This window comes from Chaetodon trifascialis, chromosome 6, assembly GCF_039877785.1.
Source record: "Chaetodon trifascialis isolate fChaTrf1 chromosome 6, fChaTrf1.hap1, whole genome shotgun sequence".
In the NCBI taxonomy this organism is placed as follows: domain Eukaryota; kingdom Metazoa; phylum Chordata; class Actinopteri; order Chaetodontiformes; family Chaetodontidae; genus Chaetodon; species Chaetodon trifascialis.
The window spans coordinates 24,101,963-24,127,844 of NC_092061.1; the positions used below are offsets into that span (position 1 = coordinate 24,101,963).

Below are 25,882 nucleotides of genomic sequence, written 5' to 3' on the forward strand. Positions count from 1 at the left end.
CAGAAATTACCATTCCGATCTACATTTCGAACACAGCCAAATGGCTGGAAGTAAATTGACCTCTAACCTCAGATTCCACCAGTCACAGATTCAAATCGGCTCCTCTTTGCTGGCTTCATCCATCTGTCAGAGAGGAACGGAGGGAGCAGTAACAAATTGAGTTTCAAATTCAGTTCACATAGGAAAATTGGCTCCCAGAATGATGCATGGCTGTAATCTATCCATCACTGGGTAATTGACTCCCTCCTTTTACATCAAGTCAGAGTCACTTGGCTGAAGGACACCAGAGGTTTCTGGCTCCGTGTGCCAAGGTCTCCTCTGTATTCCCACTGGAAGACAAATGGACAGAATTGTGCAGCCGCTAATATCGTTCTGGGTTGACGCAGCAGGACTACTGTGCCATCTGGTGGTGGACCTGAGGAGCTGCAGCGTATTCAACTGTCGATCAATATGAGGGGATGAGAGAAGTCACAGGAACGGATGTTATCTGTAGGAGGGGAAATAATGCAGTGGATGAACGTGCATTCATTTCTGTCAAATGGGTTTTTGTCGCACAATCACTTCAGGCGTGTGTGTGTTTGCTTCTTTTTTTTTTATTTTTCTGTCCTCCACAGCATCATGTGCCTGTGATGTGACAACACGTCTTTCCCCTGTCTGATTGTAAAACTTGTAACTGGCAGTGTACTTGTGAACAGGATCTTTTCTTGTGTACAGCCAAACTGCTGCACCTCTATATAAGTGGGTGTGGGGTGTGTTTTGTGTCTGGGAGAGAGAAAGAGTGTGTGTGTGAGTGAGTGAGTGAGAGAGGGGTGTGAAGCTGAAGCCCCTGTCCCTGGCAGACGGGCATAGTGAAGACGGCTTAACACAAGAACAATGGGGTCCTTTGACCAAAACGACGCCCCCAAGACATGTGGCCTCCTGTCACCGTGGCAACCCCCCATGGGACAGGGAGCGGGCTGACAGCTGGAGAGGAGGACTTACAAAGATGGAGTCCATTTCTTTCGACTGAAGCTCCCCTGCTCTATATCTTTTCCCTCTTCCCCCTGTCTTCTTTTACTCAAGGCCCTTATGAATGTGGGTTACATCTCATTTTACAGCTTCATGTGATTGACCTTATGGGCTCGACTCACCACCTACGACCCATCCAATTCCTGCAGACATAAAAGAGTTAAAGAGAACAATAAATCTAGTCTTTATGGGCTCTTGTTGCTGTCAGTAATAAGAGAGCGTTGATCTCATTGACAAATATGGGGCAGAGCCACAAGATTTCACACTCACTGTATACTTGATTTTACGCCTCATTTTAAAACTGATGAGCACTTTCTGTACAGACACAGAGGCATAATCAGTTATTTGTACTTCCAGATTTAGAGACTTTCGTCTTTCAATTAGTTAATTAGTGGCTGAATGGTATTAAGTTGTCCCGCTGCCTCGGCCCTTTCTGCGCTCGATGCTGTGAGCCCTCTATTATTGATGCTCAGAGGCGCGCTCTCTAAGCCCTGCACAGCTCTCCTATGGAGCTAAGGACAGCAGGAGGAGGGCAACAAACAAAGGCAGGACAACAACAAGAGACCCTCGAGCTACTCTCAGTTTGGTTTTCTGTCCCAGTGTGGCTGCACACTACAGCTGCAGCTGGCTCTACACGCAGCACACTCACACACAGCAGACAAGGTGTTTGGTGGATTTTAAGGGTTCATTTTCAAATGCTACGTAGTTTACAGGGAATGTGATGGTTGTCATGCAAGCAGTGGGCACATCCACACTTTCAGTGCTGTTGCTGTACTGGAACCATTCAGTTATCAATCATTTTGTTTCAGGCAACACTGGCTGTCTCATCATTAGCAGCATAATAGTACGGTAGTAATAATAGTTTTCCAGCTTAATAAAGCACAATCCTTTAGGTTTTCAACAAGGTCGTGAAAGATTGTCACACAGCATGAGGACATGTCCAATGTTTCAACAAGTTTTTCAATAAGTTCTTTTTATTTTGGGAATAAAGTGGCAATCTCTTTAGAAAAGTCAGGTTTAGTCAAGAAATGTCACTTGAGTCAGTGTTCGAAAATGAAAAAATATCTGGGGGTGTGAAGTAGTCCTCTCAAGGCTAGCAGCATAACACCAAACTGTCGACAGTCAAATGGCATTGTGGGTAATGCAAGTGGCAGGTTTTGAGAAGGAGAATGCATAAAATGCTGCTTGTGATTCATTTATTTTGGTCCTTCTTCGCCTCGTTTAAGTCACAGCCGTGCAGTTTGTGAATTTGCTGTGAGAAAAACAAACTGCTCCGATTGAAGGAAAAAAGCACCACGTGTCTCAGAGTAAGGTGTCGGTTCACCTGGAGCCTCTGGAACAGCTGCAGAGTCTCCAGATGTGTGGAACTTGAACAAAGGGATGAACATCATTCTTCAGACATTCCTTCATTTGGATTGGGTGATATCCTCTTGAGACATTGTGCTGCACATAAGCAGATAGCTCCTGGTGTGTCAGCAGCTTCATGTTAGTGCTGTCACTGTCTCCAGGTCTCTGCTTTATCTGTGACCACATGCCGAGTGAGGCCAGAGGAGGGAAAAGGACACAACTACGAACATCCTGTTTGTGTCAAGCAACTGGATTTATGGTGAGCAGGAGTTTTTGACACAGGTCATAATGACACTGTTGGTAGTCTGACTTACAGCGCTGCAGATGAAAGAGGTTATCGGGAAAATGATGTGCGTGATTCAATCTTTAAAATGGGAACATACAACAGTTTGGAAAGAACACTTCTTGCAGATACATTCATCAATGGGTGCGTTACAGAAAAACAAGAACACAGACAGATGTTTGTAAATGCAGGAGCAGTCATACGGTGTATCTGAAGACACACAGAGTGTGTCGAAGAAAAACTGCAGGACCGAGGGCAAACACTGCCGTCAGTGTGGAGTGTGCTGTGTTCCACAAGACACAGAGAGCTGCCCGGTTAGCATACCTGTACAAACCTCCAAAATGTCTGGGCATGTCCAAACTCGATGTACTCTTGACTGATACAATGTGGGACAGTGTCTCTTCAGCTGAGGAAAAGCAGTGTCTGCTTCATTGTTAGCGCTTCCCAACACATTTACTCATCCTGAGGAATCAGATTAATGTTGAGTGTCAGTGCTGCAGGAAACTTTGAATTTATCCCAAAAGTTTGATGGTGTGGAAGTTGGACTGCAAATGTTTCACACAAGAAATCAACTTTACTGGATAAAACCATGAATTCACTATGAAAAAATAGAGAATCTATAAATCTCTGTCTTTCTTCCAAAAACATTTCCAGAATATCAAGAAAGACTTTTGAGTCATTTGACACCGTAGTTGCAGACACCATAATGAGGAAAAGACATCTACGATTTAATGGCTGTGTTTGCAGTTCATCCCGTCTTTTCTCTTAAAAACAAGCCATCGCCATAAGTGCTTGTATATTTGTATATAACTGGGTACATTCCAGCAGGATTTGTGTGCTGTGTCAGCAGTTTTGTCATCATTACCCATTTTATATCCACACAGACACATGGAAGCTGCACAACACTTGGCTGGAAGTTGAAACTCCTGCCTAATGTCAAAGATGTCCAGCTGAGCGTGAATCTGATCATGTTTCCCCCAAGTTCATATGAGTTTCCTCTGCATTCCAGAAACATGCATTCCCTGTGGGTGTGGATGTGAGCTACGCCTTTTTTTCTGTGTGTTGTGTAACTGTGTGGAGGACTGGTGACCTGTCATGAGTGGTTCCCTCCCCTCTGCTGAGAAAAGCCCCGTCCCTGTTAAGGAGCAGAAAAGCTACACTAAAAGCAACACACGAAAATCCTAAATGTTCGATATTCTTAACATTTTTGTCCGTCTGAGACACACTTGTTCTGGACGGAGGAGTCAACTGAGCCAACATCATCGACACGGTGTCTCCAGAGAAAGGAGGCAGCCTGCCATGGCAACTGGAAGACAAGAACTAAGGCTGTTTCTTGAAGAAATCCCTGAAGAGAAGCTCTGTCTTCAACTCTGTGTTCAACTGTGTGAGCATCGAGCTGAAGGGCACTGAAGGCAGCTAATGCTTGTTCTGCAAAGGGCCCTCGGAGATTTAGCTTAAGTAGTGCTATAAACTCAGCTCTGGTAAAGCAAAAAGTATGATGCAGTTCACAAAGCAATAAAAAAAGATATGCTGTATGTTTATTTAGTCATTTAAAGGAATATAAGATATCACTCTGGAACAGATGTAGCTACTGATACATACAGAAGATACACTGATTGCTGATATGATCACTAATAATGAATATGCTGAATATTATTTCAACATGCTAGCAGTTAAAAACGCCAATGTTGGTCTGTCATGACACCGGCAGGGTGATGACTTTATGATCTGTGACCTCTATCTATAAAACCTGTAACGCAATGACATTCCCATCAGCCTCAGCTGTACTTTGTGTGCAGCACTAACAGAGCTCAGGAGGTGCCATACAGAGACAAAAAAATATACATTGAGGCCAAGTTTTACTACACTGAGCGTTTCAAATGTTATTGCATGTGCACGAGATACAGTCTGTTCCCATATTTTGGTTCATTTGTGTGCATAAATGTGTAAACAGAGAGCCAGATCTATGAGAGAGCAATGATTTTCCCACCCTGTTGTAGATGAAAACACGCCCACTTCCATATGAGGAAAGCACATGAGCGATGTGGGACATTGAATTTGATGAATTCACTGTTTGTCAGACTGCAAATGAGACAAGAATTAGGTTGGAAAAATGATAGTCGCTGCCAGAGTTTCTGGGGGCCAGGCCTGCCTGATAACTGCATAAAAACTCAACTTTATAGCTTTATTCACTGATTTTGGTGAATCTGGATCACAGAACTGGGCCCAGGAGCCTCCCAGTGAATGCTGAACCAGGACCTATACACTACCTGTGAGACCGACAGAGGCGCTATTGTAGCCATCACATGCAGTTGAGGTTTTCGACATACGCAAGTGGTCTCATGTAACGTAGGTTGGGAAAAAAATAAAAGCACCCTGTTGCACTGGTTCTCTGTATACACTTATCTTAAAAAATAACCAAAACATGGAAAGGAATTGTATCTCATGCACATAAATTCAGCAAAAAGGTGGGAACAAGTTGTACCTCACATGCTAGCAATAGCATTCGAGCGCTGAATTTAGTGAAATGTGGTCTGGATATTTTTTGTCTTCTCTATGAGAACTCCGAGGCTCTGTAAAATTACACCTTTACACCTGCTAAACATCAGGGTTTAGCATTTAGCATGACTGTACACCTTCAGTCTTGTTAAGGTCTCACTGTGTGCAGTTTTAATTGAAACAAATTTTTACCCAAGAAATAGTCCCTGCAAGGACTGTTGACAGTCAGGTCTGAGCGTTATCCAGAGAGACGCACGGCGTCTGGAAAGGCAAGATACTGAAACAGTCTCTCAAAGCTTTGTGTGTTAGTGCCAGACGTCACCTGATGACAACCTGCATTTAGACGTTTGGTTCCACAGATTACATGAGTCACAGTTATGTAAGTGAATGAGTTTGCCATCATAACATGTAAATGAGACATATTTAATGTGACATGTCACGACTAAAGAAAGAAAAAACTATATTTTATAATGTCAGTTTTGATCAAGTGTTAGTCCACAACCAGCCTCCAGAGCAGCTTCAGTGCTCCTTCTCATAGATCCTCCATGTCTGTGGAACTTATTCCCTTATTCTCCATGGGTGTTCAGTTGGGTTAAGTTCTGGTAACTGCAAAATCAAACCATTCACCCTGTATGGAATCTGCTGCATTCACTGTGTGTCTTCACTTATTTACTCACGTTTTTCCTTTGATTTGTCACCCAACTGTAGATAAGTGTAGACAGCAGAGTGTGACAGTTCAGTAGCTTTCTCCTAAGACATTGTAGTGAAAAGCAGAAACTTCATGCAGCATGGAGCTCCTATAAGACAGACTTTTACACACACCGTGGCAGGGAATGATGTTTTTATTGGACACAATCCTGGAAATGTTAAAATAATCAGTGCACAAGCTGCCCGCCAAGTGCAACCAGAACCAGTAATCTACTGAGTACAATCAAGGTATTTTGAATTTTTAACATCCATGCACACACTTTGGCAGCATCCGGGATTGTGCAATAAAAAGCCAGTCATGTGTAACTATTTGCACTTAACCTTGTGTGTTTTCTGCTTATTAATCTACTCACTAAAGCCCTCACAGAGCCGGAGGTGACCTGATCAAGATCTGCAGTGGCTGGCTGGCTCCTCAGTGAGAAATGGGCCAGGCTGACATGTGTCAGCCATGATAAATGAGCAGGTGTTTGGGTCGGTGTTAAGTAAATGGAGTCATTATTGATGACCTCAGAGCTCCCTGTGTGTTGCCAGTATCAGTGATGACTTCCAGGCCCTGCTGCAGTAAAAGGGGATGTTGTGATTCTGTGGGTCAGGGAAGGACTCACAGCCTCGGGGCCAGGCTGGTGTGTCTGCCATGGCGGGGTTAAGTTGAGTTACATGCACTGATGACCTCAAAGAGGGAAGTTCATTGGCACTGAAGCTCTGTGGCAGACTCCGTGTGGCCTGGCTGTTACTTGTTCCTGTCAGAGCTGAAAATTACATTTATGTTTTAACATGACTTTATTCCCTTATACAGAGAAATAAACAGTTAAGTGGTGGTGAAAAAGAGATGAATGATTTGTCACAATATGTGCAGCAAAACACAAGGTTTCATGTACAGTGAGTGAGACTTTGTTGTGTGCAATACAAATAATAATTAGAATTACAAGAAAAAATATGAATTTAAAAAAATATACAAAGAATAACAAAAGTGAGAGGATAAAGCCTCACTAGGAGCTAGATGAGGCTCTATTCAGGCACTCGAGCAATTTATTTAAGATTTATGTCTGCCAATAAAGTGGTTGAAATGTATCTCATATATAAAAAGGCTGAGAACTTATTGGGCACAAGTTTACCTTCCACTCCATCCCTGTAGACTTCCAGGCAGGAGAAGAAGAGCATGTGGAAAGCCTGAATGGATGAGACGTGATATCATCATCACTCTCAGCAGCAGTTTCTGTTGTCTTCCTCCATATGAAAAACAGGGCGAGCCCTCTGTCACTGTCACCTGGGCTAGATACTGTTATCCCATAGGACTGAAGGTATTTGTCACCTCCAGTGATGTGTATGCGTGTCACTCGGTTACAGGTCTCTCAGGATAATCTGTGTTTTAATTTACATCGATGTGATTACATAACATGCTCCATCTGGTGCCTCTTGCTAGCACAGGGGGGAGACAAACATGCATATCTTTACACAGGCAAGAATTTAATAATTCAATTAGGGACCATATTGAATGAATAACTGATTCACCACAGTTTACATAATAACACACAGATCATTACTGCCTCTGTAATGCAATTTAGGACGACTGTGGAGGACTCATCATTCATGGGAATGTACACTTTCTTGCCCCCCATTACCCCGCAGTAATCTGAAAGTGCTATCATTAATATAAATGACTGTGAACTGAATGGATTTTAATATGTAGTGCATGGCTCATATTGATGAAATTAAAGAATCACAGCATTTGCATTAACCCCTCCATTAACCAACATGTCCTTTTTTCCATAAATCTCACTCCTGACTCTTAATGGAATTGATTAAGAAGGTCCTTCATGTTCTGTTTCTGGTGTGAGAAAAGCTTGTTGTGCAAGTGAACGCTTGGCAAAAAAGGTGGGGGTAGCCTGTAGTTGGAGGGACGGAGGTGGGGGAGAAGTAGACAAAGCCTGCTGAGCTCCAGAGGTTAAGTCCCCCCACCACCAACAGGCCCACAGGAATGTGTGTGTGTGAGAGAGTATTTGAGGCAGCATTGTTGTCTGTGGTGCATCCTGCTCTGCAAACAGGGCTGCCATACCCCAAGACTCTGAGGCTTGCACTTGGGAAGGAGCCTGTAATGTGGGAGGTCTGGATACCAAACAGCCCAACAAGGCATCATGTGATATAGTTGCTGTTTGTTGTGTGAAAGCAAACAAACCTCTGTGGAGCAGTTGTTAAGTCATAGATGAACTTTTTCTCTCTTAAGAAGAAGCGCACTGATGCTGTTTAAGACAGCGTGAACACAACAAACCTCTAGAAGTCAGAAGTCAAGGCCATGGCCATCACAGTCTTTGAATTATCCTCCTTTCTTTTATTGTTTCCACTTTCACTGCATTGAGTACAGATTTTTGATTCTGTGTACACACCCTTCTTTCTTTTTCACTGTCTAGACTTGCCTGGTTTGTTGGTGTTTTGTTTTGTTTTTTTCTGCCTATGCGTATGTGATCAGGCCGACAAAAAATATATGGAAAAATGATGTAATGAAGCAGGAAGATGTGAAAGAGAAGGAACCTGAAATCCAACAATGCAAAATGAAAAAAAGATCACATCCATTCTTATTCTACACAAAGGAAAGTTTTATATTTAATAATAATAATAATAATATTGAATAATATTACAGTTTGCTTAGCTTAGCATTAAGACTTGAAATAGTACAGATTAAAAATGCAAGATAAAACATGTTAATTACTGAGCTGTAGAAGAGTTGGTATTTGAATTTTGTAACTGTTGGGCAGACCCGTGCTAGCTGTTTCCCTGTTTCCAGTGTGTATGCTATGCTAAGGTAAGTGGCCACTGGCGGTAGCTTCAGACAGACAGACATGACAGTGCTGTCAATGCCATCTAACTCTCAGCAAGAAAGCCTATCAGCGTGTTTCCCAAGATGTCAAACTATTCCTTAAACAAATCATAGTCTTTAAGTCTAGATGACATCCTATACATTTGGTTCCATCCTTGTCTTTCAGGGAAAACTTGTGGCTGATAATTCAAGCCGTCTCTCCATCATTTGGCCATGAGGTTCTACTCTTGATCCATTTCTATTTATCTTATTCATAACTAACATTATTCTTCCTGATAAGCACTTTGCCATCAATTGTTAGCTTTAAAATAGAACAAGGCTCTCTGTGTAGAATAAAAGGGATATTTCAAGATTTTGGGAAGTAGACTTATTCACATTCTTGCCATCAGTTGCCACACTCATGTCTGTGCAGCTGGAGCGAGCAGCCGGTGCAGAAAGACTGCAGACAGCTAGCCTGGCTCTTTGCAACAAAATCTGCTAAGCAGCGCCACCAGACCTTACTAATTAACATATTATATCATAATGATTAATCCATTCAAGAAGTGTGGAAAAACAAGAGTGTTCCATTTTCTGGAGGGTAATGTGTTTGACTATTCCTGACCAGGACTAGTTGTCAGGCAAATAGTGGAGACTCCAGAAAGTTACTGGTGCTAGCTAATAAAAGAGGACAGCATACAACCCCCTTAAAACAGCAAATTGTAGTTTTTATAGTTTGGCTTTGGTATGCATTAAATGAACGTAATATAACATGTTAATTAGTGAGCTTTAGAGGTGTTGATAGGTTATGGTAAGCTGAGATAACTGACTGTTGGCACCAGCTACATATTTACACCGAGCACATGAGACTGAACTTCCTCATCTATCTCTCAGCAAGAAAGCAAAGTTTACTTCTCAACATTCTGAAATAGTCCTTTCACTGTTCATATTTTACATATCTGCCTTTGATTACAGATACATTCTAGAGACGTCACAAAGCTGGATGGACTTCCTTTACTCATTGTCATCATATTTAGAAAAGGCTCTGCTGTTGAATCTTCCAGACTACCTCACCTTACACCTTAGATATTCCATATGTACGCACTCTTTTCACACCTACTTTAGAGTACTATGGACCTTATAGATGGAATGAACTGCAAACTGCCCTCAAGCTGCATTTGACAGGTTCACTCTCTGATGTTTCCTTATGACTCTTGTGAGCAGTTTTACTGCTAATATGTTGTCACTTGACTGTCAGTTGTCTGGCATTAGACGTGCTGTTCTTGCATGTTGCTTGCTCGTTTGTCTGACGATGAAAGTTTCTTGTTCTCAGGTCTTGCTTGAAATCTTGCTCTCAGTGTGACTACCTGATTAAATAAAGCCACCTTGAATCCCGCCTCTGAAAGTAAGAAAACTAAAATAAATGTGTCAAGGATTTTCCTGCTTCAGCACTATTGATCATTGTGACTAGTTCCTCTTCTGCTGTACTTAATATTGTTAAAGTCGGAGCTATTTGTGCATGTTAATGGCCTTGTTGGAGGCCCCTGCTTGAAATGTAGTTACACTTAAAACAACTGTTAACCACAGCAGGACCATTGATTTGTCAAACAGAGTAGTTCTCTGCATTTTCCTCCCTGTCTCTCCACCACTTATGTCTGGTGTACAAGTGTACTCTGCGGCACTCTTAAGCACTTCTGGGTTCAAGTGAAGGAGGTGATGTTTTCAGGAAGATTTCAGACAGGAGGAGCTGGAAGGAGCGTGAGAGGTGTCTGGCTTGACTTTCAGCTCAGCACCAACAGGCTGCACTTCACCTTCCAGCTGCTCTCTGTCCCTTTGGATTCAAGGCGGGGAGGGAGCGGGGAGGGAGGGTGGGAGGAGGGGTTTGGGTGGTGGTGGGGGTCACTGGACGGGTGGGGGCACGCTCTTGGGCGGACAGGCCCTGGAAATTTCCGTTGTATGTTTCAGCTCTTTTCAGGATGGGAGGGGTTTGGAGTTGGAGTTTGAGTTTGAGTTGAGGGGGGAGTGGTTGGTTTGGGGTCTGGGGACTTGGCAGCCAGCCAGCCACAGCAGGAAGCTTGCTAGTTTCACACGGACAAAAAAAGCAGTCCTGGACACTGCCTGGCTATCTGAGCGCAGCACTCCAGTCATCACCCAAAAAAACAGGAACTCAGAAATGAGGTCTGCACGGGTGGTGGCACTGCGACTTACTCACAGCTGCACTCAACATTCAGATTTCCTTATTTTATGTTGACAAAGTAAAAGGCTAGAGAGGATGCATTTCCCGTTTTTCCTTTCAGCTGAGTCACTTCCAGACTTCCATTTGATTATGTCTTATTCTTCATTTGTCATCAATTCACCCAATGTCCACCTGGCATTTCCACTATACAGAGGCAGCCAAAGCTGCCAAGGATTCAGTATGGGTTAATATTAATTAGTCATGTGTCAAGTGGCCTTGTTTAATTGGAAAATGTCCTCAGCTGGGTTCAATATGTAAACATCCTCATTTACTGAACCTAAACAGGCAATCAATCAGATCCTATTTTAAGTACATTTCACAATAGGGGATCTGACATGTAACTTCAAAGGGACGTAGAACCAAAACACCAGCAGAACCTATTCATAGGCTGTGTGGAAATGGGCCACCTCACAATTAAATATCTGGAAACAAAAAACAACAGCAACATCAACAAAACAAGCATGGTAATTGTAGCATGAAATGTTTTTTTTTTAGACTGAAAGGGATGCCGTAAGTTTATTTGGCTTGGCAAAGGTCCAGCCTTTAAACCGGAGGCAGGAAGAAGTGGAGCAGAGCAAGAGCCAGCAGGCCCGACAGCAGGCCTGGAGAGCAGGAGGTGCTGCTGTGCATCAGGTGGACAGGATGTGTGTGTGTGTGTGTGTGTGTGTGTGTGTGTGTGTGTGTGTGTGTGTGTGTGTGTGTGTGTGTGTGTGTGTGTGTGTGTGTGTGTGTGTTGGAGAGGGGAGGGTTGCAGGGGGCAGGTGGACACTGGTGCAGCTTGCTTGGGGCTCAGGGCCCCTAGCAGGTGGATGCTCAGAGAATAGAAATTAAAAAAGGAGGGATTAAGGGGATGAAAGGAAGCTACGGATTACTTGTCTCCTTTTCTTCACCAAAGATAGAATACAGGCCATGGCTCTCATACCAAAACATCCATTTGTGGGTGAGGGCCACTTTTTTACCCAATGCAATACATTTACAACCACATAGATGACCAGAAACTGTTCATGTTTCAGAAAGCAATGTTTTAAAACAGACACTGACATGTACAGTTTTCCTGTGTGCAGTGTAGCAGTGATTAGTGAAAAGTCCACTAGTCTTAGCCAAAAATGTTACATTTTAAACATAAATGCAAATAAGGGATGCATATAGCTATTGTTTTTATCATTGATTGATCTATAATTTAATTTACATCGAGAAAAATCATCACATTTGACATTTTTCCTTAATAAATTGACAGTAGCAGTAGTTCAAGATTTTGATACTTATTTGCTGTCTTTAGATGTGGAGCTTGATAACACATAATTGTCTGTTAAATATGGAGATGGAGCCAGTAGGTGGTTATCTTAGCATAAAGACTGGAAACAGGCAAACAGCTAGAAGGGCTTTGTTTGAAGGAAATAAAATGCAGCTGCCAACGCCTCTAAAGCTCACTAATTAACACATTATATCATTTTTTTTAGACTGCACAAAATCTGAAGTGTTAAAAGGACAAGTAAAACAATAAGCATTAAACGTATATAATGTCTTGATTAGTGAGCTTTCTTGATCAGTGAGCTTTGGGGGTGCTGGTAGGCAGAATTTGCTAACTTTGGACAGAGCCGGGTCAGATGTTTCCCCTTTTCCAGTGTTAATGCTGAGCTATGCTAACCAGCTGCTGTCTGTAGTTCATATTTACACAAGACACGAGGGTGATATTCTCATCTAACTTTCTGCAAGAGAGCAAATAAGCACCTCTCCAAAATGGAAAACCATTCCTTTAAACAGTTTAGCAATTAGCAGAGTTGCTATGCATTATTTTTCCTTCAATCAGCTAATCAATTAATCAACTTATCATTTGACTATTTGAAAATACTTTTATACAGCATACATGACTTTTATATTGTACACAATCAGGAAAGCTGTAGTAGTCATCCCTTAACGCTTTCTAACATCTTATAAAAGGTAAACTCCAATAAAGATGTGTGTAAATGAAGATTAAGTGAATGCATCCTCCTTTACATGCCTGCCCTCATTCCTCCAATTACTAAAGAAGATGACAGCACTCATGTGGAATAAAGTAAAAGTCTTCATCTTGTGATTCGGCCTTCATTTTTCTGAATAGAAATTAACAGGATCTTATTACAATGACAGTGAAATGAGTCTCTGCTCCCCCACCCTCATGCCCAGGTTAGTTTGTTTCTGTTGTTGTGTATTGGCGAACATGGCCTCTGCAGTGGATTATGGCACAGAGCATTATTTATTAATGGCCAGGAATGATAGAGCTTCTCCTGATTGTCCATCTGTTAGCTGGCCCACTGTACACACTAATGTAATATGTGAGTCCTCAGGAGGCGCCCTAATAGCCGTTCATGTGTTAACGCTTCACACTATTTATCTGTGTAATAACACTAGCGTTAATTATAATTAGTGCCTTGTCGTTGGAATGTGATTTATCTGTCCCTGAAGAAGTGCAAGACAAACAGCAAGTAAAGCGTGACCTTACCGGTTTTATTTGATCACCACTGTGCTGACAGCAGTTCACCCTCTCACAAGACACCTCTAACATGGGAAAACCTCAGGTCTAATTGCTCCCTATAAGACACTTTATAATCCGTCTCTGAGGACTGCTGTACACATCATTTTACACAAAGCTGCAGATAATTTAATTTCCACCCAGGGAGCTTTCAGCATTAACCTGTAATAGAAAAGGGAGATTGCTGCCAGATTTCTGACACAAGTGCCTCTGTATCATATGATCATGAAATTGAAGCTGCAAAATCAGTTTTCCTCTATTGATTGTTGTTTTTCAGGATAAGAAGAAGGCTTTACTTAAGTCGCTCTGAACTCCCCCAAGGCAAATTCATATATTATGGTGGTAATTTGTGATACTTTTTAAATCCTTTTGCAGAAGGCTTTGTGTTCTGAGCATGATTAAGAGATTCACTTTTAACATTGTAGTTTTGAATATTTTCTACAAATTAGGCCTAAATGTATTCCATAATGAGCACATATTCTGTGCAAATTACTTTGAAAGTGAGCACACTACACGTTCAAATGCACTGAGAGTGATACCTTTTACATTATGTTGCTTCCATCTGTCACCAGATGCTGTAATTTATGTTGCACTGAGAGCTCTAAAAAAAAAAAGGAGAAAGAAAAAAACACCCTCCTTTCTCCAAACATAAATTATAAGGAAAAGGTGTTAGACTCAGCTGTCATTTAATGAAATGTAACAACGTGGATCGACTGCAGACAGTTTACATAATAATTTTCTTTGGTGGGAAGATAATACTGTTTCACAGTCTGATGAGCAATGCATCAGTAAACTACTCTGCATAGACAGATAATAACATGCTTTATCATGTACGGTAATACTCCAGATAGCTACACAGCAACATCTGATCATCTCTGGAGACTGGATCTGTGTGGTTCGCTTCCCATCTTCATCTTAACAAACACACAGCTTCTACAATAGACTGCAGTGTGGAGGGCTGTCTCACTTTGATCTTTAAATACCCTCTAACGTTAAGGCACGCTCATTGGCTTTGATTTTTTTTATTATTTTTTTTTATAACTGCTAGGCAAAATGCAGACGCTCCCTTGTATCTCCCTCTATGTGGCTGTAGTATGGCAGAGAATGCAAGTACACCTATCCTCTCTTTTTATTTTTTTTTCTTCCTCCAACACCACCACCATCTGTCCCTTTCTTCCATTTCATGTGCTCCAGCAATATCCACACCCCTCTCATAGCAACAGCACAACGCCGCCGCCCCCCGCGCCTTGCAGTGAATTTTTCTTCCCCTGGATCTTCGCCTCGCACCATGCAGACGGTCCCTTGGCCCTGCCTGACGGTTCAGTGTTCCCCCCTCCCCCACCAGCCGTGCTCCTGTTTCACTCAAAGATGGCGTCGGCTCTAGAACCCCTGGTCTGTGGCTGCATTTTTAGGCTTGTTGTTGTCTCCGTTTCGCACGGTTTTGGCACCTTCTCCTCGGCGGCTCGACACGAAATTCCGGTGAGTAGCAGCGGAAGCCGGAATGGCGGGGGGCATGAGATTTTTTTTCCACGGTCAGCTTTACCCGAGCTTCCCTCGTAAACCAGAACCGGACCAGCTCGGGCTTTCTGGGGAACCGCGAGAGGTAGAGGGAGAGAGGGGTACGGAGGGATGATGATCGCGGAGGTGGGTGGGGGGCATGGAGGGGGGAGCCGAGGCCTAGCTACCCCGCTCCAGCGGCCTTGTCTTCACCGCACCGCAGGCTGTAGCGTTTACGTGGGAGGGCGGTTGATGGAGGGAGGAAGTAAGCGAGGTGGGGACCGCTTGTAGGGACGCGTCTAAGCGGGCAGAGGCTCCTCGCCCATAGCGACGACTGAGAAGGAGGCCGCAGAGCATGGAGCACTGCAGAATCCGCGGCTATGATATCTTCTTTTGCACTTGCCCGCTAGCCGAGATGGCCGTCTGCAAGTTGCATTGTGCCTTTTACAAGGCCGCGATCTCACGTTAATATCTGAATGACATTCAAGAGGAGATTATTCGTTGTGTTTGCTGCGGTGTGAAGGTTCGTAATGTCTGAAACATTGGACGAAGGGGAAAATGTTGTGTTTTTGAGCCGGAGCGCTGGCTAACCTCTCGTTTCATGCTGTTTACGTTTGGGGTTAGCAGTAACGTTAGTAACATAATCGTAACGTTAGCAGCTTGGCTAGCTTCTAACGTTAGCTTGCTAAACAACAGCTGTTAGCGGGAAGGCTTGTTGTCAAATTCTTAGCTGCCTAATATCATATCAGCGACAGTAAACTGCGCCGCAATAAACTGTTTGGCAATGCGACAATTGACTCAGCTGCGACTTTTAGCTAGCCTCTCAGCTAATGTTTGCTAACAGTCTGTGTTTTGACTGCATCATGTTTACGTTAGCAACTCTCCCAGCCCAGTGGTCAACTTGCTCGTGCAGTTTTAGGGTTGATGTTTACTCTTTTCATATTTCATCATTTTCATCATTAAATGCTATTTCCAGTGGTTACTAGAGGCTGTGAACAGGCTTTTTCGTTGACAGTTTTTGTGTGAGTCTGACTTTGGTTTTGGCAGAGATTGTTTACAAAAATGATAGCTGTTAAGCGGTAACATGCATCAGCAGAATGAATGCTCCTCGTCCTTATTTCCAGTTTTGTGATTAATGCGTGGCTAAACCTCATGGTGCCTTCTGAGGGGATGCATGGCTTTGTTTATGTCTCTGTGTGCAGCCACATGGTAGTGTTCCAGTGTTGTCTTAAAAGATGTGTTACCCTCTAGCGGGTTATCTGAATCTCATTTTCTCAATTCATCATCTGTTAAAGGCAACTTTTTTGCCATATTTTGTCCTGCATTATCAAACAAAATTTCACTTTTCTCTGCCAGGTTTTGCTGACCTCTGTCTGTGTGTTAATTTCTCTTTTTGTGCAGGGTTCCTCAGCTACCGAAGTGTAATAGGCATGAAGGTGATCAGCCCTGGCTGCTCCCTGGGGTGAGATATCTGTTCCGTCCCAGAGCTGAGAGGCCCAGACTGCTGGAAGAGAGAACAACTACAGACAAGGAAGCGTGGATGCAGGAAAAATCTTCCGGAATTTTATACTTCACAGAAAACAGATTTACTGTGTTGCCCTCACCTTTATTGTTGAAACAAATATTTTGTGACAGGCAGAGTAGGAAACACCACATTTTTGTGAAAGCCCCTTTTGTTGACCACATCTATTCTACCCTGACTTGTCCACTGTGGGAGTTTAAGTTGCTAATACACCTGCTACTTCCTCCACTCCACCTGCTTCTTGCCAGGGACTTTCACCTGGCTTGGAGTGGGTGGTGGGTACACTGCATTTTATTGGGTAGGGGGTTGTCTTGGGGTTTGTGCTATGGTCAGCTGCTCATTACCGTGCTGCTCATACTCAGCTTCTGAGGGACTCTCTGTGCGACCCCAGGACAAGGGATAGTAAGCAGGCAGAGGGCAAAGAGGAGGAGGCCGCGGCGCTACGGCGCAGGCCAGGTGTTTCCTTGGCTTACAGTCCCTGTTTTTTGTGCGTGGTCATTTCGGTAAGGCCTTGGGGCCCCCGCACCCACTCAGACCGCAGCCATGGTGAAACTGGCCAACCCAATGTACACCCAATGGATCCTGGAGGCCATCAAGAAGGTGAAGAAGCAGAAGCAGCGACCGTCAGAGGAGCGCATTTGCAATGCTGTCTCAATGTCCCATGGCCTGGACCGCAAAACAGTTCTGGAACAGTTGGAGCTTAGTGTCAAGGATGGTACCATCCTTAAGGTCACCAACAAAGGCCTCAACTCCTATAAGGACCCCGACAACCCTGGGCGCTTGGCTCTGCCCAAGGCCAAAAGTAGTGGCAGCTCTGGTGGTGGTGGAGGAGGAGGCAGCAGCAGCAGCAGTGGTGGTGGTGGCGGTAGCAGCTCTCACTCCCATTCAGGGAAGAAACCGGGACTTGACTGGAACAAGTTGATCAAGAGGGCGCTGGAGGGGCTCCATGAGCCTGGCGGCTCCACCTTAAAGAACATTGAACGCTTTCTCAAGTGCCAGGCTGATGTGGCAGCCTACTTGTCAGGCAGCGGCTCCATGGGGCCCGGCCTCTTCCACCAGCAGCTGAGGGTGGCCCTGAAGAGGGCCGTGGCCCATGGACGCGTGGCCAAGCAGGGTCCACTGTTCCAGCTCGTCAGCCGTAGCAGCTCCCTGGATGACGGGACCGGGACGGTGTCTCTGGAATCACTGCCACCTGTCCGGTTGTTGCCCCATGAGAAAGACAAGGTATTGTCACTGCACATACCTCTACAACAAATAAACATACCAAACGATGTACACACACCTCAGACTTAACACATGTGGATGAAATTCATTAAATTGTAAACACCTGGTCACATTTATTATGGGCTTTATTGGTCAGAAGGATGTGACATCTACTGTTTGGACATTGTTGAGCACTGTTGGTAGAAAAAGTTTTATATAAATGCAATACGTATAAAAAGAGAAATGTATGTAAAGCACTTTGTTCTATTGACGTTACATGTGTCTGATCACTAATATCGTTGTGAAACAACATTAGGTGAGGCAATTGTGACAAGAAATCAAGAAATTTGAACTGATGAAAAGTGATCAGTGAATAGAAGAGAACACACTTTCTCTGGGTCCTTCTGCAATCCATACAACACACATCCCACTTACATAACCGCTGCTACACATTCAGAATTGTCCATATCTATCAACTGGCACTTCCCAAGATGTTTGTGCTGCATTTTCTCTGCTTCTGCAACTTGGTCATGGCCTACAAGGTTGTAATTACTGCAGCTCAGTAAGGCCTTTGACTGTGAATATTAGTCGTGAGTTTTCATCCCGCATATGGTATAGTGGTTTACCCCAGATCGCATATTGCAGTTATTTTAGAAGTGGCTGAGAAGAGTATTTGTAAGATCAGGCAGATGCCAGATTGAGCATCTTCCCACAAACTGCAGTGTTTTTTCTTAAAGACATTTTCAATGTGTACTGAGCAGACCTGTTAGAGGACGTGTTAGAAAGACTTTGACCAGTTGGTCAGTGTTACATCGCTTTGTTGAGTGACTGTGTGAGTGACAGAATTCCAGGTGTGTGTGTGTGTGTGTGTGTGTGTGTGTGTGTGTGTGTGTGTGTGTGTGTGTGTGTGTGTGTGTGTGTGTGTGTGTGTGTGTGTGTGTGTGTGTGTGTGTGTGTGTGTGTGTGAGAGCTGTGGTCCAGGTGAGCAATACTGGAGTGATGCTGGGTGGGTGGCTGGTGGGCCAGTGTTCAGGAGAGGAGGTGGAGGAAGAGGTCAGGGGGGAGAGTCACATGGCTCCCAGCCTCCTGCTGGGAGTGTGGACCAGCTGCAGGGCTGCTCCCTGTCTGGAGCTGTCAGGAGATAGGAGGAAGAAAGGAAGAGAGGGAACGGGGGGAACACAGACAAGTGAGAGAGAGGTGGTCTGTTGTGGTGCCAGAGGAAGAGGCCGGAATGACGCAAGCTCCAGGCCTCTGTAACCAGAAAGGGAGAGAGAGGCAGAGACACAGAGGGAGAAGAAAGCGAGGGAGAGGGAGAGGCAGACATGCAGGCGACAGAGGAGAGCGGGAACACACCCACTTTTGTAACCTGATCAGAGAGAGCAGCCGGCTGTTACCCTCTTCTTCTAAGGGCTACAGATATGTGTACACACACGCACGCACACATACAAAAAACAAAAAAGCATATAACTGCATGCAAAGAAAGAAACATAGAATGTGACGTACACAGACATAAACACAAACTGAGGGCATACTCACACGAGACCACACACAGTTCACATGTCACAAATCCTCTACTTCAGATGCCCACAGATATGCAAACATGCATTCCAACAGCCAGCTTGTAACTAAACTCATTAGAGCTACACACTGTGTGCCAGGCTAGTGGCCCGTTGTTGGGTCATATGTCTTTCAGACAACCAGTAGATCTGGAAGACACTAGCCGGACCCAAAACACTATTTTGACTGGCTCCTGGCTTTATCTGGCCCCTATGTGGGTGTGTGTGTGTGTGTAGCCGTGCAGCCACAGAAGGTCCGGGTAAGGGCGCTCATACACACACACAAAGCAGGATTAGCCTAGAGAGCAGGCTGGAGTCACATGGGGTCTGCCTAACACAGTGACCTGCTTGGCTGTGGATGGCCCGCCTCTTAAGACGCACAGAGATCAACCTCCTCTTTCTCTCTGACTCAGCTGCTGATCAGCCTGCTGCTCTGCCTCACAGAGCCAAATGAAAACACAGGCAAATGAATTAACATGTCATGTGAAGACAGTGTTTCTGTGCAGGTGAATTCTTTTTTGACGGAACTTCATATTGCACCAATAAGCTCTACCAGATCCTGCAAATTCAAACTCGACACTGGCAGAAAGTGAATTTTAACACAAGCAGTTTTGCTTTTTGAGAAAAATGGTACCCTGTTGCATCAGTGACATTATTCATCTGTCAAAGATTATGAATGTGTGAATGTGAATAGGGGTGTTTTGGTGTTCGTGACTCTGGCTAGATGGGGCATGGAGAAGCTGCTGCAGCAGTGAGGAAGTTAACATTTGTGTCTGGCATTCACACAAGCCCGTTTACTCTTCTTCCTGCGATGTTTCCTTCATATATCTCTCCAGAGAACGCAACCGTATTGTTGCTCTATCACAAGCGTCTTACGAGTGGTTGTTGGTGTGTTGTTGATGTATATGTTAGTCTGTGTCTAAGAGATAGTAACTGCACACGAAAGACAGAGTCGGGTGGTGCACGATCACTCTCTTCCATTCCCCCACTCTTCCACTGATGCATCATTGCCATATCGCCCTGCATGATTGCTAACAGTTATGAGTGTCAGAGTGTGTGAGTGAAGGTAAGGGGGGGTGGAGGAAAATCAAAACAAATGGCTCAGCACTGGCTGTGACCCCATTTGCTGGGAGATTTGTGTACTCAACGCGCTGGTGTTTGTGTCAGAGCGCTCCATTCAAACGGGATCCCAGACCCTATTTCTGTCTCCCCCGTCTCACCCTAATAGGGTACCATTGCCAGGTCATGAAGGGGGAGGTGAATGGGGGAGTGAAGTCAACCAGGGGTCATGGATATATAGATGGCAAACCTCATTACCTCCCTGAGCGCCCGTTAGCAGTATGAGGCTATGGCTATTAGGTGGGATGGGCTTGACGCTGAGCTTTTGTGTGTGTGTATCCGCGTGGGTATGGAGTTGTGTGTGAGTGAGATGTTCATCCCGTCATAATAAGCGAGAGCAATATCCCTGCCCCGTGGTTGCCCTCTCCTCAACAGCTGTAGCGGGGTGAACCAGAGTTCTCGATGTGGACGTGCAGTGTCACCGTGAGGACGTGTGAAAAAAGTGACTCGTGGACACCACACACACACACACACACACACACACACACACGCACACACGGTCACATTTTCGGCTCGTACATGGTGTTATGCTCGCGCTGATTTCCCTCCAAAACGTCCCACTGACCCCTTAACAGAGGGGCATCCTACAGCTAATGTTTGCTCTGCTGGTCGTGGATGTCGAGCTGCTACATTAGGCAACTCTTACTATGAACCATAATAGATATATTTATCAGCTGTAATTCATTCCACTTACCCGGTATTGGAACGACCCCCACCTCCCTGTAACATCACACATATTACCTCTGCTCATGTTTGCTCAAGGTGAAGACATCATGCATGTATCGCCACTTGGACATCGATTATGTGCCTTGGGTGCAACCTGCCTCTTCGTCATTTTCTCTCTCTCGCCTTCCCATCCCCCGTTGCTGCTACATCATGTGTAGTCACAGGAGATGATTTTGTGTGTTCGCTCGCTGGACGGGTGGAAACATTCTCAGGGTTAGTGCTACACCACAGCAATGCTGGGAAAATGACTAAGTTGGGTGCCATGAAATGGTCTCACTTGACTCTATTGTCAACTTTTGTAGTTGTTTTTGGGCCATTTATTTTCTTAAAGGAAGAGTTGAAAACATCTTTATTTCTGCCTCCATTTCCTTGGCAGTTTCCATTTTGCCAGCGCTGAGGCCTCAGTTGACCTATTATTAGTGCCTAAAGTTGAAAAGGTTTTTTTCCACTGTCTGATGGCACCAGCTTTAACATTGTGCTGCGCTGCTACCACAGACCCAGTTCTTGTTTGACAGTCAGCGGTACACACCAGGGGAGAAATGTAAAAAAAACTGTTGAGCATTCATTTTGTTAAAAGGGCCAGTTCACACAAATCACACTGAACATATTTTCCTCTTTAACTTTAGTGGTATCTTGCCATTTGTGCATTTTTTGTGATATTTTAATCCAAGGTCTGCTGCCACCCCAAATACAATCATCAGGAGTAGAATTTCGTTTGTGGTTTAAGCAATGTGTTTTTACTCAAGCTGCTAAAGATAATCCGCAGACCTCACTCTCAACAGTTTTCATCTGTCTTTTGACATAATTATGATAAAGGTCTGTGTCACATGCAAAACAGATGCTGGACAGTGTGCATAAACAGTGCCAAAGCTTCGCCAGTGTGCAGCCTCAGCCATCATTTGTCTTTTCGGTGAAGGCGTTTCAGTTTGACCCTGCTGGCTGCAGAAGAGCAACCAGGAACAGACACTGCTAGCCCCCAGTCTATAGAAACTGCATTAGCAGCAGTGTCAGAGCCCAGGAGGGAGCAGTTACCTCGAGCTCACCAGTGACTGTGATGTGAATGTCATTTGGCACGGGAAGTGTAGCCGTGTGAGGCCTTGCGTATGGCTAACCTCACCACCCCGCAAATAGAGCCAATGTGTTGAGCAGCTGTGGAAGTGACGGCTGGAGCGCTGCCAGGCCCGCTCCGTTTGATGCAGTGATTTAGCTTTGTGCTCCCTGGCTAACCTCCATTTTTAATGGAGGGTGATGCTTGGCTGAAGGGAGGGCATGTTGGCACAACACAGGGTCTTCCTCAGACTGTCAAGGAAATGTAGACCAGTTCATTTCCAGGCAAGCGGGGCTGCAGGGATTTCAGTCAGCTGATGTCGCTTAAACATCCATGCATGCATGTTGGCGTGCTGTTATATGAAAATTGGACGAAACTATGTCAAGGCGTGTCTCATGGCTGCGAGCACTTAGTGCATCTAATGACTTTTGAAACAAGTGCGTGCGTGTTTGTGTGTTGCTCTGCTGGCAGAGTATGTCCTGTAAAAGTGATCAATGCGTTTGTGTTTGAGGTGGGTGCAGCCAAAAGGGAAGTGTGGTGGTGGAGGGGGGCTGCTGAAATTGGGTTCCCATGTTAATGAGATCCTTGACTTGAGACAAGGACAACAGCAACGCTTTTCCCTTTTTCTCTTTTCTCCTACTGCCTTTTATCCTTTCTCCCCTCCTCCATCATTTCTTCTTCTCCTTTCGTCCTTCCTCCATTGTTCTCTCCTTCCTGTCTCTCTCTCATGTCCTCTGTCTGTGGATAACAGAAGCCAGTTTATAAAGGGGAAACGGGGCCACCACTGGTTGTTTTCTATAACCTATTATCTTCCTGTACTTGCCCCAAGTATTAATTTCAGCCATATGAAAACAAGAACTGGAGCACAATGCTTCAGATGATATGGATTGTGTTTGACAATGTTGTGCTTAAGTGATCCATAAAGCACAGGTAGGTTTGTCATCTCGGTCTGGCATGGGCCCCTTCACCTGCCCGCTTGTGTATAGGCGTGTATTTGTAGAGGAGCCTGTATCTAGTAAGACATGTTTGTATGGTATTTCAAGTCAACCCAGTCACTGCAGCTAGTTGCTAACAGTTGCCACAAGGCGTGTCTTTTTGGCTCAGAACAACATTTTGTTCCTGAATCCTCCTTACGTTGGGGAAAAAGAAAAGAGCAGATGCCAAAGCATGACCACACAGGCTTAAAATAGATACGCACGCCTCCACACACACACACACACGCACGCACACATGCACGCACACACACGTCTCAAGTCAAATGTCGGCCGTGACACTTAACTCAAACAGTCAGTCGCTGTGAGAAATTTCTAGAGCGGCGCTGTGGTGTAAGAACAGTCCTGGCAGCCAGTGCTGGCTGAGGTAGAAAAGGCTGAAACAGGGAGAAAAAACGGCTCTCAGGAGGAATTTGAGGATTGTGTTTCGCTTTTCCAATATCCCTGTCGTGGAGGGAGGATTAGCTTTTCATTTTTTAGTATCTGTTGGGGATTAATTTACAGTGGCAGCCAGTAACTGTAGCCTCACTGTAACGCGCTTCTCTGTACAAGGTGTCTGTGTGTGCGTGAAAGGTGACGCTCGCTCGTTTTCGGCTGCTGTTTACTCGAGCGCTCACAGGGCCAGTGGGAGCAGTTGACCTCGTCCAGCGGGGAAGGGGTTAAGCGTCAGGAATGATTGAGGTGTTGGTTGCACACAGGCTGCTCAGAGGACTGCCGCTGCAGATTTTCTCTTTCTTTACACTTTCCATTTCCACGCGCTCTCTTGCCCTCTGGATTCTTATTTTTGTCCTCGCTCTGTCTTTTTCCACGCTGCTCTCCTCCTCTTTTCTTTCTTCCTGTTGCTGACTTCCATTTCTCTCCACTGACTCTGTTTTGCAGGCCAATATAGCTGTTTTCATTGTGCACTGGTATCATATGGAGATTGATAGTGACTTGCTTTGGAGTCTTGTAGGATAACCCAGCACATGATCACCATTTCATATCTTTCTTTCCTGGGTGATTGTAAAATGGTCTCAGATATAAGAGAGCTGATGCTTACACTTATCCTCTCTAAGGCTCAGTCTTCCTCTGCATCCTGCTAATCTGCCTCTCTCTTCACTTTTCATTCTTTACAACCTCCGTCCCTCTGTTTACCTCTTTCTTCCCTTGCTCCCTCACTCCATACCTTTTGTTTCTCTTTCTCCGGCCCTGTGCTGTTAGGTGGGGGGGTGGAGGTGGGGGTGGGGATGTTGGAAGCAGCCTGACTCAGAAGGAAATGAACCCAATAAATCAAGCTCTTGTCCCTGTCTCCTCCCTGCCAGGACCTGCTGCCTACCCAGCTCTCTGCAGCTATGTGAATTTTCAATGTTGTCCGGCTGAAAACCTCGTAACTCCATCTTCAGTGAATGTCATGTTGTTGTTTTTCCCATTTTAAGAAAATGATGGGATTGTCCCCGGTGGGTTGGAGTGCATGTTGCGACCACAAATGTAAGCCTCCTGCAAAGTTTCCAAAGATTTCTGATGCTCTAAAATGTACAGATTAGTTTAACGTAATTCCCCCACTGTGGGATTAATAAAGTTTTATCTTGTCTTATTTTATGGAAGTTAAGCTGTGATAGAAACAATGTACATGTGAGGGGACGGAGAGGAAAAGATTTCATGTGTGGCTGTCCTAAAGATTAACTCAGTTGTTCTGTTAGCGGTTTGCCATGTGATGATTACAGTATCTGCCTCTTAAAATATGACATTATCACAGGCTAACTTTCTGCCAAATGAACTCAGAAGGAGAATGACATACTTGTGTTACTGACCGGCAGCTTGCTCATAAAGTTGCATTAATTGAACGAGCTTCTGGCTGACACAGTCTCAACAAAGAGCAAACACGTGCTTCTGAAACAGAGTGTGTGATGCACGTCTGCTCGTGCTTCTTTGTGAACACATCAGAATCATTCTTTCACTCAGATACTTGAACCAGGCAATGTTGGGAGCTCTGTGTGTTAAAGGGTATTTCATACAAAAGGTGTTTCATTCTGAAGTGCCTTGAGTGTATCTTGTTTCACAGTATTGAAATATTTGGCTTTATTGTGTCTGGAAAACCATTCACCTGCCCCAGGCTTTTTCTTTTTGTTTTATTGTGTTACGCCTTAGAATAATTGGTGGCATAATTAAGCTTTTTTGACCCTGATGAACACAAAACGAGGAAGTCAAACTTAAAACAAATCTGCAGATTAATTAGAATTAAGCATGAATAAAGACCGAAAAAATTAATTCTCAGCAATTATCCTCATCAAGTCAGGTTTAGAGTTGAGTTGTGAGTGTAGGTAGACTGTTTCAGGTAGACTGGGAGTGAACAGCAGTGTTCAAGTTCTTGGTTGGATTGAGGTCTGCATTGTGCCTCCAGGACATTGTTGTTTTCAAGCTCGGGCTTTATTTTTGGGCATGTGCCTTGTCCCATGTGGTAGTTCTCTTACAGATCTTGCTGCAGTCCTGTTGCCCTCTACCTTCTGCATCCTGCTGCTGAGAAGCATCCCCACAGCATGTTGCTACCATGCCATGTTTGCACTGACATGCAGCGGAGAATCACACCGAACATAAAAGTTTAGTAAGACGGCCAAAAAGCTCCACTTTGGTGTCATCAGATCAAAGAAACTTCCTCCACTTTGTCTCACATGTTGCTGCTGGAAAACACCAGCCCAGATGTCTTGTGTGCGCCTGTGCCTTTGCGCTCTGCCATAAAGCTGAGAATGTGGAAGCAGTGGGCCAACAGATGTTCGATGCAGTGTCTCCCATTTTCCTGTCGCTCCTTCAGAGTAGCCATCACTTGTGCTCTCCTCACTCAGTTTTTAGGACAGCTTG

The 25,882-nt window shown here is 44.6% G+C and overlaps 1 protein-coding gene across 3 annotated transcripts in view; it reads left to right on the forward strand.

Moving 5' to 3' along the window:
* Positions 1-14,739: 14,739 nt before the first annotated feature.
* kat6a (K(lysine) acetyltransferase 6A) overlaps positions 14,740-25,882 on the forward strand; it is a 31,942-nt gene continuing 20,799 nt past the window's right edge. For all 3 annotated transcript variants that reach the window (XM_070963877.1, XM_070963878.1, XM_070963879.1), the window contains exons 1-2: positions 14,740-14,863; positions 16,283-17,627. In XM_070963877.1, coding sequence (XP_070819978.1) covers positions 16,947-17,627 — 681 coding nt within the window. In that variant the 5' untranslated portion in view covers positions 14,740-14,863; positions 16,283-16,946. The remainder of the gene's footprint in view (positions 14,864-16,282; positions 17,628-25,882) is intronic.